Below are 16,521 nucleotides of genomic sequence, written 5' to 3' on the forward strand. Positions count from 1 at the left end.
GCTAAGGACTTAAAAGACGATTTTCAGATTTCAAATTTTCAAATCGTTTTATCTCGGCCAAATATTGTAATATCCTAACAAACCAAATCCTAAAATAAGCTTTCAGATGATGTAGACTACACTACAGTATTACATAAAAAATTGCCATACAGACCATTTTAGACTGTAGTGTAATAAAACATTGTGATGAACGTGACATGAATGATATTCCCATTACTTTCACAAAGCTTCCTGCTGACTAACCAGCAAAACTGTACAAAACTTTTAATTTGACATTTAACATAAATTATTTACCATTTCATGTCAAGTTTTGGTTTATTGTCTTGTGTAATTTACTGTGCAATTAGACCTCAATCTGAGGTAACAAACGGAGCCAGGAACATGTCCGAGTTAAAGCTCGGAGAATCTGAAGCTCTTCTACACGAGTAAAAACACATGGCTCTCGTACGCAGGACACTGAAATGATTTTGCCGTCTCTCTGCTTTGATTTCCCTGTAGAGCCGTTGTGTCGAGCGCAGCTGTTGCTGCAGCTTTGTGTCAGCGGTCGGCCGTGTGTTTGCGGTATATACTGCACGGTGCTGACACAAGTCTTGCACCGCTGCGCCGTCTCCAGGGAAAACATCTAGTTCATACAATTTCAGTTTTATGCTAAAGTTTGCAATATGGGTCTTGGCGTAGTATGAAGTTTTTTCAAACTGTTCATATTCACAATGTGTTCAATGTGTTAGACCGCTCCCCACCCTTCCTGCATTTTCTTTGTTCAGTAAAAAATATACTATCTAGATTTATACGTTGGCTGGGCAATGACACATTTTACTAGCTTTATTCATCCACCTCCAAATTATTAAACACATTTTTATTATCATCACATGTTATATATCACATTAAAGTGAATCTGTATCTAATCAGAGTGTTTTGTGAAAATTAGTGCAACTTTTTCATTGAAAAAATTATTTATTGAGCAAGTTTTTTAAAGTGCCCCTACCTTGAGTTGATTTTTTTTAAAGGATTAGTTAAATTTCTTTAAAAAAATCCAGATAATTTACTCACCACCATGTCATCCAAAATATGTTGATGTCTTTCTTTGTTCAGTCGAAAAGAAAGTATGTTTTTTGAGGGATGTTTTCCTGGATTTCTCTCAATTTAATGGACTTTAATGGACCCCAACACATAACAGTTTTAATGCAGTTTAAAATTGCAGTATCAAAGGACTCTAAATGATTTCAAACGAGGCATAAGGGTCTTATGTAGTGAAACGATTGTCATTTTTGGCAAGAAAAATAAAAAATATGCACTTCTGAACCACAACTTCTCATCTTCTTACGTTCAAAAGGTCACGGATGACGTATGCAAAACTACGCCCCAGTGTTTACAAGTGTGAAGAAAGAGGACCGTTCAGACGTTGTTGTATGTCGAATGATACTAATTAATGTCTTTGTGTCAGTTTATTGTTTAAAATGGTCCGCAAATGTGCGTTTCACATATGTAACACGTGACCTTTTCGAGTTTTCGACGTCATTACGCAATTACGTGAGGTCGCGCTGGATCGTCAAACAGAGGAAGATAAGAAGTTTTGGTTTTAAAGTGCATTTTTTATTTTTCTTGTCAAAAATGACAATTGTTTCTCTAGATAAGACCCTTATGCCTGGTTTGAGATCGTTTAGAGTCCTTTGAAACTGCAATTTTAAACTGCATTAAAACTGTTAAGTGTTGGGGTCCATAAAAGTCCATTAAAATGAGAAAAATCCTGGAATGTTTCCTCAAATTTCTTCTCGACTGAACAAAGAAAGACATCAACAGTTTGGATGACATGGTGGTTGAGTAAATTATCTGGATGTTTTTTAAGAAATTGGACTAATCCTTTAAGGAAATTTTCTCAACAAACGTAAACATAAGTACGTAATCCAACCTGCAGTTTTGTGTTTCGAACAGAGATGGCGACAGATCGCAGCCTAAAGTTAACCATAAACAGCAAACCTCAGATTTAGATCATGTGGATTCGAGCCACATGTGATTCATTGTCAGTATTTATCCCCGGTAATGAGGCTGTAGTGTAATGAAGGGTTAGATGTGTGATTCAATACAGGCCACACATATCGGCCCCAGTCTGATGTCATGTGTGAGGTCATCCGATCAGAAATGAGCAGAACCCAGATTCGGACACATTTAAATGTTTATTTTGGAAGCTCGGTTTATATATGCACATGTGCTGGATGACGTTTAAGATTCATGGACACCTCCAGTGACCCCGTGAAGATCACGTGAAACCTTGAAGTGCACATCCAGATATATTTTCAAAGTACTGTACTGTATACTCACACCCTCGCAGTGGAAAAACCATGCGTAAGTGATAAAAAGATCTGACGTGTGCCCACATTGTGCCTCCTCTGTTCTTACCGTCTTTTCCTGTTTTTCTTCTGTGATGCATTGCTTGTCTTTTATCTTTCTTCGCTGTTTTCTGTCTTCTCGTTTTGTGTGCGTCTGACTCTTCAGTGACCTGGTTTCTTCTGGCTATGTCCCGCGAGCTGCTCTCAAGCGGCGTCTATCGCTCGCGTTACTCCGTTTGGCTCGGGGTCAAAAGTCAGACTGCCTCTACGTCTCCAAGTCCCTTGAGGTCGACGCGCTTCGCCGTGACCAGGGTGAAGGTCACCGGGTTTGGCACGGCACCCTTGAGACGGCCCTGTGTAGGGCTGGAGGGTGCGTTTGAAGCACTGAGCATGTGGACGACGAGGTTGGCAGAACGCGCTTGCTTTTGATACCCGTGTGTGTTTGCATGAATCAAAGCTGAATTTTTGTTTTTAATACACATCATGAATTGTTTCCCATGAGCTCTACACAAATGATCATTAACTCGGACTCATGTCGTTCCAAATGCTGTCTGTCTTTTGAGGAACACACAAGATGTTTTGCCGAATAGCCGCACTGAAACGCGGAGATCCAAAAGCTATTGAGTGACTGACCGAGGAAAAGTCCTACAGGTTTGGAACGGCATGAGGGTGAATAAATGAAGTCAGGATTTTCATGTTTGGCTGAATATTCCTTTAATAAATCCCAGACTCCGTACATGTCATCACTTTGGTATGTTGCGCTCTGTGCTTGCAAAACCCTTCCCTGTAATGTGAGTTTGTGAGAAACCGCAGACATCAAAACATCTGAGAGGTCTTTCCTCGCTCTGCACCTCCTTGGTCGCTCTCCCATCATCACCAACTCCCTCTGCTCCAAGAATCCTTCTTCAACAGCTTCCTTTTCCGTTTTTTTCCCAGAAATTGACATCCACGACGTCACGGCTCAGGTCACCAGCCCGTCAGGAAGCACAGAAGCTGCCGAGATCGAGGCGGTGGGCAACCACACCTACTCGGTTCGCTTCGTGCCCCGTGAGATGGGCGTGCATACGGTGAGCGTGAAGTATCGTGGGCAGCATGTGCCAGGAAGCCCGTTCCAGTTCACCGTAGGCCCGCTGGGTGAAGGAGGCGCCCATAAGGTACGAGCGGCCGGTCCGGGTCTGGAGAGAGCAGAGTCGGGTGTGCCAGGTATGGACTGTTGTTTTTATTTGATGTAAATGTGATTGATTGAACGTTGTAGTCATCTTTGTTGTTTTTCCCTAACTCACGTAGCTGAGTTTAACATCTGGACACGGGAGGCGGGCGCTGGAGGTCTGTCTGTCGCCGTTGAGGGTCCCAGTCGTGCTGAAATCTCATTCGAAGACCGAAAGGACGGATCGTGTGGCGTCTCTTATGTAGCGCAGGAACCTGGTAGATATCTGCACTTAACCTGCATTATTTACTTATATTGTTGGGTCTCATTTACTAAGCACGCATACACTTGAATTAATGCGTGAAATCTGCATGTAAATGCTTTCAACAAATCCCCCTGAAGTAAAAAAGCAAAAAATGAAGAACATCACCTATAATGAATATTGGTGAAGTTCCTTTTTCACGCTTTTGTTTTTGTGACACAAAGTTTCCCTAAACAATTGCTGCATTGTAGAAATCCCATATATGGAGCTGGTTTGGGTGCATTTTATGCAAATTACTAATCACGGGCACATGGATGTTCATTTAGGACACTCCGAATTGATCGATATTTACCAAGGAGGCCAAGCTAAAATAAAAAATAAAACCATCTCAAGATTAAAATCATTAAAATGCAAGAATAAAGTCATTATTTAACGAGAAAAAAGTCGGAATAAATATAATTTCGAGAATAAAGTCGTTATTTAACAAGAAAAAAGTCAGAATAAATATAATTTCGAGAATAAAGTCATTATTTAACGAGAAAAAAGTCCGAATAAATATAATTTCGAGAATAAAGTTGTTATTTAACAAGAATAAAGTCGTTATTTAACAAGAATAAAGTCGTTATTTAACGAGAATAAAGTCGTAAAATTTCAAAAACGAAGTCAATATAATTCAGTTTAGGCTTATTCTTTACGTTGTTTACTGCATTAAGACAGTTATATAAATACACTAAATTCACTACACACTATAATATATTAGTAATAATCATGTACGGTCAAGCAGAAAAGCCCAGAATGTGCTTGTTTTCATTAAAGGAAACGAACGTGCCCTTTAGCGGTTTGTGTTCTTATTCTCATTAAATAACGACTTTATTCTTGAAATTATATTTATTCTGACTTTATTCTCGTTAAATAACGACTTTATTCTCGAAATTATATTTATTCTGACTTTATTCTCGTTAAATAACGACTTTATTCTCGAAATTATATTTATTCTGACTTTATTCTCGTTAAATAACGACTATATTCTCAAAATTATATTTATTCTGACTTTATTCTCGTTAAATAACGACTATATTCTCAAAATTATATTTATTCTGACTTTATTCTCGTTAAATAACGACTATATTCTCGAAATTATATTTATTCTGACTTTATTCTCGTTAAATAACGACTATATTCTCGAAATTATATTTATTCTGACTTTATTCTCGTTAAATAACGACTTTATTCTCGAAATTATATTTATTCTGACTTTATTCTCGTTAAATAACGACTTTATTCTCGAAATTATATTTATTCTGACTTTATTCTCGTTAAATAACGACTTTATTCTCAAAATTATATTTATTCTGACTTTATTCTCGTTAAATAACGACTTTATTCTCAAAATTATATTTATTCCGACTTTTTTCTCGTTAAATAATGACTTTTTTCTCGCATTTTAATGACTTTAATCTAGAGATTTTATTTTTTTATTTTAGCTGGGCCCTAATCGTCCTTAGAACGTAGTTAAGAACGAATTCATGGATTGTGAATTAGGCGCCCAGGTTTCGTGCATAAAAATACAAATGATGTATGCAAATTATAGTGAATGACAGCCAATGTGTTTTAATCTCATGTATCTGCAAGTCTTTTCGTTATTCGTTATTTAACGGGAATAAAGTCGTTATTTAACGAGAATAAAGTCGTTATTTAACGTTATTTAACGAGAATAAAGTCGTAAAATTTCAAGAATTAAGTCAATATAATTCAGTTTAGGCTTATTCTTTACATTGTTTACTGCATTAAGACAGTTATATAAATACACTAAATTCACTACACACTATAATATATTAGTAATAATCATGTACGGTCAAGCAGAAAAGCCCAGAATGTGCTTGTTTTCATTAAAGGAAACGAACGTGCCCTTTAGCGGTTTGTGTTCTTATTCTCGAAATTATATTTATTCTGACTTTTTTCTCGTTAAATAACGACTTTATTCTCGAAATTATATTTATTCTGACTTTATTCTCGTTAAATAACGACTTTATTCTCGCAATTATATTTATTCTGACTTTAATCTTGTTAAATAACGACTTTATTCTTGAAATTATATTTATTCATACTTTTTTCTTGTTAAATAATGACTTTATTCTCGCATTTTAATTACTTTAATCTAGAGATTTTATTTTTTTATTTTAGCTTGGCCCTAATCGTCCTTAGAACGTAGTTAAGAACGAATTCATGGATTGTGAATTAGGAGCCATGGTTTTGTGCATAAAAATACAAATGATGTATGCAAATTATAGTGAATGACAGCCAATGTGTTTTTATCTCATGTATCTGCAAGTCTTTCTTGAAATAAAACAAATGTCTAATAACTTTCTTCCATATTTGCAGGTGACTACGAAGTGTCTATAAAGTTCAATGACAAGCACATTCCTGACAGTCCGTACCTGGTACCCGTGTGCGCTGATGTGGACGACGCAAATCGACTCACTGTTACCAGTCTTCAGGTGAGACACAAGAAGACATCACCACATGGGATGCATGTCCACAGCTATCACAATACAGCTTTCAAAGCAAAATCATTTTGGCATAACAGAGTGTTTGAGTCGTAGGGCCTGTTTACACGAGAACGCTCGAGGGTGAAAACGTAAAAATATTTTATCGGATGTGCCTACACGGCGATGGCATTTTTGGGGCTTAAAAACGCAAAAAAGTGAAACCACCCTCCAGAGTGGAAATCTTAAAAACGCAAAAGTCTGCTCATGGTGACTCTCGTCGTGTACAGGTTTGCGTCACAGACATGTGTGTGGACTTGGTGTTGTTGTGTGTCAGTGCTTCACATTGCCACCTAGCCGCCTGGAGTGCATACTACATCGAATATCACACACTTTTGCGTCACCATATGCACGCAGATTTCCCCCTCAAAACACTCGTATAAACGCGGAATAAAAAGTGATAACGCAACGCCACTTTTGCGTTTTCTTTTCAGATAGTTTCTGTGTAAACATAGCCTTAAAGTTTAGCTTCAAAATTAGTTAATCTTATTAATCTTAACCCTTCTGTTAAATACTGTAGAATACACCGGTTAGAAGTATATTTAACTCTTTCCCGCCATTGAGAAGTTAACTGTTTTTCTTTGACGAGTTAACTTGTCAATTAAGATAAAACGCTTCCCTGCCAATGACAAGTTTTTACGTCAGTCCATATTTCTGTTATTATCCACCAGATGGTGCTCTTACCCAACTTGTACAACTTGGAAGCGACCCCTCACATCAAACCGTACAAACCATAAAAATGTCCGTCATGTTACATAAAAATGTCAGTTTGGAGCCAGGGCTTTGCAGAAGGAAGTCCTTGGGTCCGTGGATGAAACTTTTGTCCAAACGCTCACGCGCCTCATTTCAACCACGCCAATCATAATGACGCCACGTTTCTATAGCATGAAATTACTAGCTAAAATGAAACTTATCACAAAAATGAACAATTGAACATATATCAGCATTAAAACAACCATTTTTCTGAAAATTTTATTGGAAGTGTAAATAATTTCCAGAGTCCCGTTCGTTTGCATGGAGAGGGCGGGGTTTATGACTTGTACTGCAGCCAGCCACCAGGGGGCAATCAAACAGCCAGCAGCTTCACTTTTCATGATGCATAAGGGAAAACCCGGTTCAAACTCCATGTATGTTTTGAGGATCACTCTGAATCTGATTTCTATAAGAAGTCTTTCACAAAAACACAATTATTTTTGAAGGAACCTACCCATATTTTCGATGTGATAAAAGAGAACAAATGAAGGTTGGATAAAACTTTTTTTTTTTTATCAGAGGGTCTGTTTAATTTAATTGTAATTTGTATGTTTTGGAAGGCTTTTGTGGAAATCATACATAATGCTGGCGCTGGCTGGCAACTTTTTTTTAAAACCCTGGCAGGGAAAGAGTTTTAAGATGCTTCCAATACATCTGATATTGTTAATGTAATGGGAAATGTGCTGTTTTTGAAAAACACATTTTGGGCGTTTTTCTGTATCTGTGATCCAAGTTTAGTCTCGGCTGAGAGATTAAGTTACCACACAAGTTCCAACAAAAGCTTTTGTTCACACTTAACTTCTGAGAAAAACAAAAGAAAACTAAAAGTGTGGATTAAAAACATGGAAGGCAGCTAAATACAATTTTATAAAACTAGGTTTTTGAATAGCTGTTGGACATGAGTCATTATTGTGTGGATCTGATGTTTCTCTTGTGTTTCATTTAAAGACTTCTAACAGATTCAACCAATTTAAAGCTCACAGTAGGATCAGTTAAAGCAGAGAGAGGCAGAACTGTTAGAAACATCCAGAAACTTCATTCATTCATTCTGACCCTTTTACTCTACTGTTAAGTTTCCTGTCTGTAGAGTAGCAAACCTTGTAGTTTTCTCATTGTCTATACTGTACTGTATGTTCCTCTCAGCTTTAGCTGATCTTCTGTGAGTTCAGGTAAGACCCTGAGCATTTCATGATGCCATTTAAAGCACTAAATTTAAAATGGAAATGGATTTTTATGTTTGATATTTGATGTTGCCAGTAAACCACATTACAGTTACTCCAGTGAAAGGTAATTCATCCTGTGTAAGATGTTCGGCGTATGTCATATGTGTTGAATGTGCAGCCCTACCCACAATGCACTGCTTGTGAGAGATGTTTTAAACTGTGTAATGTTCACCGGTCCAGGAGTCCGGTCTGAAGGCGAACCAGCCGGCTTCATTTGCAGTCCGTCTGAATGGGGCGAAGGGCAACGTTGATGCTAAAGTTCACAGTCCATCAGGAGCGCTTGAGGAATGTGTGGTATCTGAAATAGAGCAAGGTGAGATGTCCCTAAAAAACAAATGATATTTGTTCTAGATTAGTGTAAGGTCATGTTTTCTATAAGCAATATTATGGGATAACGTATTGGCAACAGGTTGTTATCGCAGAATTAAGCCCCCACAGTGTGATCAGGACCCTTCAGGAAGTCTTGTATCACACTGCAGGGGCTTATATTTCATGATGAAAACTGGCTGCCTTTACATAATCCCACTTATTACAGCAATATTTACCTTATAAGTAAGGTAGGAAACATTCAAATATTTCATTAGCTCATTTTTAATGAATGATCTTGACCTTCCGTGAGGGTAAACGCGTTTATTTTATTTTCGGTTTTAAGATAAGAAATATAATGTCATGTGTTATTAAAATGTGTTATTATTGTCAAAATGATTTGCAGCATCTGGGTTACCGTGTGTTATTCATTTTAAGCAGGTGTTATCTGTCTGGAAAAGCAAACCTGCAAATGTCACAACTGGCCAATCAGAATCAAGCATTCCAACGAGCCATGTAATAAATGTTGTTATACCACAGGGCTGTTGAATGCTTTATTATGATTGGTTGAGAAATGTTCCACTGTTATGCATTGCTTTTCGATAAATGCACACCTGTCCTATTAAATGTCTTGTATAAATGAAATAATCGACTTCGGTTGAACTATTTGAAAATAATGCACGCTTCGCATCGTGGTGCATTACCACCTATGGGTGTGCATTATTTTCAAATAATTTAAATAATTCAATTATTCCTTCATTATACACTGTCGTTTGAAATTTCATGGTGTGTCCAAGCTAAATAAAATAAAAGCTGTTTGTATTGTATAGTGACTATGTCAATAGTTGATATGAAGAATAACTACTACGATAACACTTTACTTAAAGGGGTGTGCATAAGACTGACATGAAACCTTTATAATCAAGACATGACACGTGTCATGAGCATGAAGGAGATTTTATGCACATTTATGACAACTCTTTAATATTTTTCTTGACCTCAACTACAGTGGAACAAATTGAACTTGTCATTAAAATGTCAATAAGTGTTAATACTATGCCAAATAATTTTAAATACCTTAACAAAATGAAACAGACTCATCAAAAGATTATACTTAACTTTATGTATGTGTACGATACATAAAAAACTGACAACTAACAGAACTTCCTCACACAGAGGGTTCTGAAAATTTCGGACTTAGAAGAAAAAAACAAAACATTTAATTAATTTAATGTAATTAAGTTTGCAGCAGTATGGACCCAACGCTGCATGGCTTAACCCATTATTGTACCGTTTTCATTTAATTTTAGGTGAATTGATCTCCAAATGTAATAAAATATCATTTTATCCATTTTTAATTGTTATTATTATTATTATTACTATCATCATTATTATTATTATTATTATTAGATAATTGATTTTATTTCTCTAACACTTGGAGGAAACTTAAAAAAAACATTATGAACTGAAGAATATTCATGATTGTTATAAAACTATTTGACAGTATTAACACTTAATGACATTTTAATGATATATTTATATGGTAAAATGCATTAAAATGCATTAAAAATGACAATTCGACGAATAACACAATGTAGTTGAGGTCAAGAAAAATATTTATGACAGTTGTAATAAACGTGCATACAATCTCCTTCATGTTCATGACACATGTCTTATGAACACCCCTTCAGGTCAAGTGTTACCACTCTTACTTATTTTTTGAGTCATGTTTGGGTTAGTACAGTGCTAGTTTTGTCAGGTTTGTTAATTTTGACATTAATATATAGATGGACACGATTGCTTATTTCACACATTTGTTTTTGTCATCTCGTTCTACAGACAAATATGCCATTCGTTTCATCCCACGTGAGAACGGCATTCACATCATTGACGTGAAGTTCAATGGAAGTCACATCCCCGGCAGTCCGTACCACGTCCGTGTAGGAGAACCGGGTCAGAGTGGAGATGCTGGACTTGTGACTGCTTATGGACCTGGACTTGAGAAAGGAACCACTGGTAACATTTTTACACATGAATGCAGACAAAATCTACTGTTAATAATACTGTTACCAATATGTTACTTAAAGCGACTCTTCAGTTTCTCATATATACACATTCATTGTTTTAACAAAGAAGAATCATCTGTTTCTCATGGATCTCATCCAGAATACATTTGTCTTCCCAACTCTGTTGTTAGAAACGCATACAAAACAGTCTAAAATTGACTCCGACATTTTCTCAAAACCTGCCGAGTTGCCAAAGATGTGATCCCAATGTGAAGTCCATTGTGAACCACATAGTCACCAGTGAGGTTTTATTTAAAGAGCAGCAACACAACAGTGCTGTTGTGTTTGTGTTGTGTTGTCATTTCAAACTGAAGTGAGAGGAAAAGCATGCAAAAAATGTATTTGCGGTTAATGTCATGATGACAGAAGTAAGAAAAGCCACACGGTTGACATGGAGGAAGAAATAAATAAAGCTTTACGATGTTCAGTGTGCCAGAAGACTCCAGCTGGACCGCTCTGATACTGTCAATGTGAAAGATCTCACTGGATTAATATCTCGTACAGAAGATCGTTTCAACATTTATCATCTCATAGCAGGTTTACATGCACAAAGAAATACTGGTGCACTTATCTGTACTTATCTTTAAATACATTTTTTAAATGTTCATTGAGCATAGTATCTTATTAAATATTAAGTATGAAGTATAGAGTATGGTACATTTTCACATGATCTCACTATGTTTCATGTTTAATTCAGTGAGTGCTGTTCAATCCTCAACGTTATTGCAATGTTAAATAAGGTATTATTTTGTCTTTATCAGTCTGTCGTAAATTTGAGAAGTTTAGCACTACTGAATGCATTAGCTGCAGACAGTTTAAGCACATTGCATTGTGGGAAACATTATTCCTGTCCATTTGACCTGTAAACATCAACAGTATATATTTAACATGTACATTATATGTGACCCTGGACCACAAAACCTTAAAGGGATAGTTCGGCCAAAAATGATATTAAACCCATGATTTACTCACCCCCAAGCTGTCCGAGTTGCATATGTCCATCGTTTTTCAGACAAACACATTTTCGGATATTTTATAAAATGTTTTAGATCTTTCAGTTGATTAAATGTAATGTTACGGGGTCCACGACCTTCAAGTCCAAAAAAAGTGTGTCCATCCTTCATAAATTAAATCCAAACGGCTCCAGGATGATAAACAAAGGTCTTCTGAGGGTAATCCGCGCGGTGTTGTTGTAGAAATATCCATATTTAAAACTTTATAAATGAAAATAAATACCTTCCGGTAGCTCCGCCATCTTAGACTCCTCTGTATTCAGGAGAGAGTATTAGCGTAGTGTACGCACTTTTCTTAGTGACGTAAGACAAATTCGGAGGGCGGGGGCACAGAGCAGCAGCAGAGTAACCTCCGTAGGCTGCGTAAAGCTCTTATCTTGAATGCGGACGCGACTAAGATGGTGGCGCTACCGGAAGGTAGTTATTTTCGTTAATAAAGTTTTAAATATGGATATTTCTACAACAACATCTCGCGGATTACCGTCAGAAAACCTTTGTTTATCATCCTGGAGCCGTTTGGATTTAATTTGTGAAGGATGGATGCACTTTTTTTGGATTGAAGGTCGTGGACTATGGGTGGACCCCGTAACATTACATTTAATCAACTGAAAGATCTAAAACATTTTATAAAATATCCGAAAATGTGTTTGTCTGAAAAACGATGGACATATGCAACTCGGACAGCTTGGGGGTGAGTAAATCATGGGTTTAATATCATTTTTGGCCGAACTATCCCTTTAAGTAAAAGTCTTAAGTAGCATGGGTGTATTTGTAGCAATAGCCTACAATATGTTGTATGGGTCAAAATGATTGATTTCTTTATGCCAAAAATCATTATGATATTAAGTAAAGAGCATGTGCCATATGGATATTTAGTCAATTTCTTTGTAAATATGTAAATATATAAAAAATGTTTTATCATTAGTAATATGTGCTGCTAAAGAGTTCATCTGGGCAATTTTAAGGACGATTTACTCAAAAAAAAAAAAAATTTATTATATTAATATATATTTTTTTGCACCCAGGATTCCAGAGTTGTTGTATCTCGGCCAATCCAGTCCAAAGCTTATTTATTCAGCGTTTAGATGATGTATAAATCTCATTGAAAAAATGTATCCCTATGACTGGTTTTGTGTGTCTTGAGCAATTCCATGCAAATGTCAACCTTACCATGAAAAAATGTAGTTTTAATGTAAAGTTTTTAACCATACTGATATCTCAGATGCTGATATTTGGTGGTTTAAATACCCATGCGAGGTCCCTGTTTGGAGTAAAAAAAAAAACGGCGATACTGATATATCAGCCGATAATTAATGTATTTTTAATAAATACTAGAGCCCAACCGATATGGGGTTTTTTTTGGGGGGGGGGGGGGGGTTTGAAATGAACCTGTGGTTTTAGGAATTTTCCCTTATTTTCAAATCCCAATGTTGACAGGTTTTAAATGAACAAGCATGTTCTGTAAAAACAAATCTGCCGATACAGATATATCTGTGACAGACTTGTATCGGATCGTATATTTTCAGACAGAAAGCAGAATTATAATTCATCCAGTATAAAAGTAAAGTGTAGTAAAAAACACTCAAATCTCAGTCTCTCATCATCGCTTAATTTCTTCTGATAGGAAACCAGGCTGAGTTTTTGATCAATAACAGTAAAGCTGGACCAGGATCTCTGGCCGTCACCATCGAGGGTCCGTCGAAGGTGAAGATGGAGTGTCAAGAGTGTCCCGAGGGCTTCAAAGTTCACTACACACCGATGGCTCCTGGAAACTACATCATCACTATCAAATACGGCGGTCCGAACCACATCACTGGAAGCCCATTTAAGGCCAAAGTCACAGGTGTGTAGAGCTTAACCACTCGAAATAACAATAAAATGATCTACTCTTTCTGTTATGAACCCAGCAAGGCTAACTATAGACCCGATATAGTGCAGCTATGAGTAACCCACTTCTAGCCCAAATTAAATTTGGTTACATGATGTTTTTGCCAAAATAACTTGTGAGATCAAAGTCAACAGTGCTTGGTTTTGGTTGTATTTATTTAATTTCTCTTTGGGCTACGGTAGGGCTGGGCTAATTTAATTCATTGGAATTTAGGTTTTGACACAATGTTTAATTTTATTTAAATCAGGGAATCGTTCAAATGTTCTGAAAAAAACTAGATAAATTTTTTTTGCCCAATAGCCCAGTGCTATAGTTAGACGTCTGTTAAATTTTCACAGACAGCCCAAATATTGCCTGGTTTTATCCTAGACGTTTTGGCGATGTTTATTAGATGTCTTTTAAATGCAAAATTGTGTGCTGGAAACTGAAAATGGGTATACAAGTTGCCTTAATGTAGTACCGTATTTTCCAGACTATAAGTCGCTCCGGAGTATAAGTCGCATCAGTCAAAAAATGCATCGTGGAGAGGAAATAAACAAATATAAGTCGCACTGGACTATAAGTCGCATTTAATTAGGAAACTATTTTACAAAATCCAAACACAAGAACAGACATTCTTGATAATGTTTTAGTTAGTTTTTCAGTTTTTAGTTGTTTTCAGTAAAACATTTTCAGTGGTAGGCTACAGGAAAAGCATATAGCGCCCTCTCTTGGCTGTAGACGGTAATGTTTTCTCTTGGTTCATGTTAGTCAGTATGAATAAATTTTGACATAAGTCGCACCTGAATTTAATTCGGAGGACCAGCCAAACTATGAAAAAAGTGCGACTTAGTTTAATCCAGCTAGTTATGTATGGGAAATTGCAAAATAACAAAGCTTTCAAGCAAAACATTTCATAAAAATACGTTAGTATGGTTTGACATAAAACAACAGATGAACTGTTCAAAACAACACTATTAAGGAATTTGAAAACACATGGGCTATGTATTATAACACTGTTTTTGTCGAATCGTAAATCATGTCAATAGTTAACCTATGGTTACTCTGCTAGCACACCTGTGTGAACTTCACACATCCACTCAAAATCATACACGGATACCAAAACTCAAATATTTGCGTATAGTTACGTCATTTTGCATATTGAGAATAATAGATCCAGTTTAAACATTTCAACTCCTTCACTTCAGGTCCTCGGTTGGTGAACGTGACCAATGCCAGTGAGACGTCCACCCTGATGGTAGAGTCAGTGACCCGGTCGAGCAGCGTGAACTCTTACAGCTCATTACCCAGAGCTTCATCTGACGCCAGTAAAGTTCTCAGTCGAGGTTCAGGTCTCAACAAGGCCTTCGTCGGGCAAAAAGCATCTTTCTCCGTGGACTGCAGTAAAGCAGGTAAGAAAAGCAAACCAAATAAAAGTTATTTTGCTTTAAAGGGCATATATTATGCTCATTTTACAAGATGTAATACAAGTCTCAGGTGTGCTGTGACATTTCAGCTCAAAATACCCCACAATATGCCCAAAATGCCCATATTTGGTGGGAGCAAAAATGCGTTGTGTAACTTTAAATGCAAATGAGCTACAGCTCCTCACTCCCTTACCTTACCTACAGACAGTGAGCACTTTCGGTTAAAATAGATCTGATTCCTGTGAATACAGTCTGAGACAATAGTATATTTACATTGTGCTAGCAAACACTTTAAAAAAGCTTTTGGGAAAAATTAACCAGTCAGTTATGTCTGTGGGCGGGGCTTTGTCAGTGTGAGGTCACATTAACAAGAGAATCAAAACAGCACTATACCCATGTTTAATGAGACTGCTTTGGTAAAATAGGGATTAATAAAGAAGGAGAGGTTGGATTTTGTTTCATTGGAGGGATCCCAACACACATTTATGTCCCAACATCTTGTAAAAGTGGATTTTGCATGATATGCGCCCTTTAAAAGCATCTTGCTTGGCTGCATTTGTTTATAAAAGAAACCTTACAATTGATTTCAAAATGTTTTTCAGGAAAGAATATGCTTCTGGTTGGTGTTCATGGTCCTGAGACCCCCTGTGAGGAGATTTTGGTAAAACACATGGGAAACATGCAGTACAACGTCAGCTACATCTTAAAGGAGCGGGGTAACTACATTCTGGCGGTGAAATGGGGCGACGATCACATCCCCGGGTCGCCCTTCCAAGTCAACGTCCCATAATTCTCTGTAGTAAACTTAAAATAGTCCTTAGTTCTGTTAAGAATTTCGCACTTGATCTGATTTTTGACTGGAATGTTGATGCGTTACAATGATGATGTTGGCGTGTCGGTTTTGGTTCGGCATTGAGTTTTATTCGTAGCTTGAATGTTTAGAAAATCGAAATGACCACGTATGAACAAATTGATCTGGGTTTTAAACTCAAATGTCTATTTACTACTGACAATTGTCTTGAATTGTTCTTCTCTTCCTAACATACTGTCACTTTTAATGCACATATAATAATGTTTCAATATCTGTGTTTATTTCTTGCTGCATAAACTGAGCTGTGACGTTTATTTGCTCAAATCAAAGCGGGATCGTGGTGTAGCAAATGCAGTTATCCAAATCGAGCACTTCTGTTGCTGTACTTCACTTCAGAAAAAATAAATTATTGCATATTAAGGTTTTAGAAACGATAACTTGCTGTAGCTACATGACTTTTTCAGATACACTGTAATAAATCTTAAAGTCTTATAATATCTTCTACAGTAACAGCTTACGGTAAAGTCACACTTATAAAATTATGCCTGTCTTTCACATTCCTCATAGCTTCGCTCGTCTTTTCATCTTAATTCATCTTAGTTTTGATACGCCAGTGGTGAAGTATTTCGTGTTTTAAAGGCAAGAGGGGAAATGTCATTGTATTTGTATTGAGCCATGGGTGCCTTATTGTGAAACACGTGAATAGATTTGATGTACATTTGCTTATTAAAACAAACTGGAATAAAGATATAGAAAGTTACTGTTTCTTATTT

The 16,521-nt window shown here is 36.7% G+C and overlaps 1 protein-coding gene across 1 annotated transcript in view; it reads left to right on the forward strand.

Moving 5' to 3' along the window:
- Window positions 1–16,518, forward strand: part of flnba (filamin B a) — a 98,527-nt gene extending 82,009 nt beyond the window's left edge. The window contains exons 38-45 of the mRNA XM_065240803.2: window positions 3,264–3,530; window positions 3,615–3,752; window positions 6,119–6,234; window positions 8,439–8,571; window positions 10,404–10,580; window positions 13,268–13,486; window positions 14,719–14,922; window positions 15,540–16,518. Of these exons, the coding sequence (XP_065096875.1) occupies window positions 3,264–3,530; window positions 3,615–3,752; window positions 6,119–6,234; window positions 8,439–8,571; window positions 10,404–10,580; window positions 13,268–13,486; window positions 14,719–14,922; window positions 15,540–15,727 (1,442 nt within the window). The 3' untranslated portion in view covers window positions 15,728–16,518. The remainder of the gene's footprint in view (window positions 1–3,263; window positions 3,531–3,614; window positions 3,753–6,118; window positions 6,235–8,438; window positions 8,572–10,403; window positions 10,581–13,267; window positions 13,487–14,718; window positions 14,923–15,539) is intronic.
- Window positions 16,519–16,521: the final 3 nt, after the last annotated feature.

This window comes from Paramisgurnus dabryanus, chromosome 14, assembly GCF_030506205.2.
Source record: "Paramisgurnus dabryanus chromosome 14, PD_genome_1.1, whole genome shotgun sequence".
Lineage (NCBI taxonomy): Eukaryota > Metazoa > Chordata > Actinopteri > Cypriniformes > Cobitidae > Paramisgurnus > Paramisgurnus dabryanus.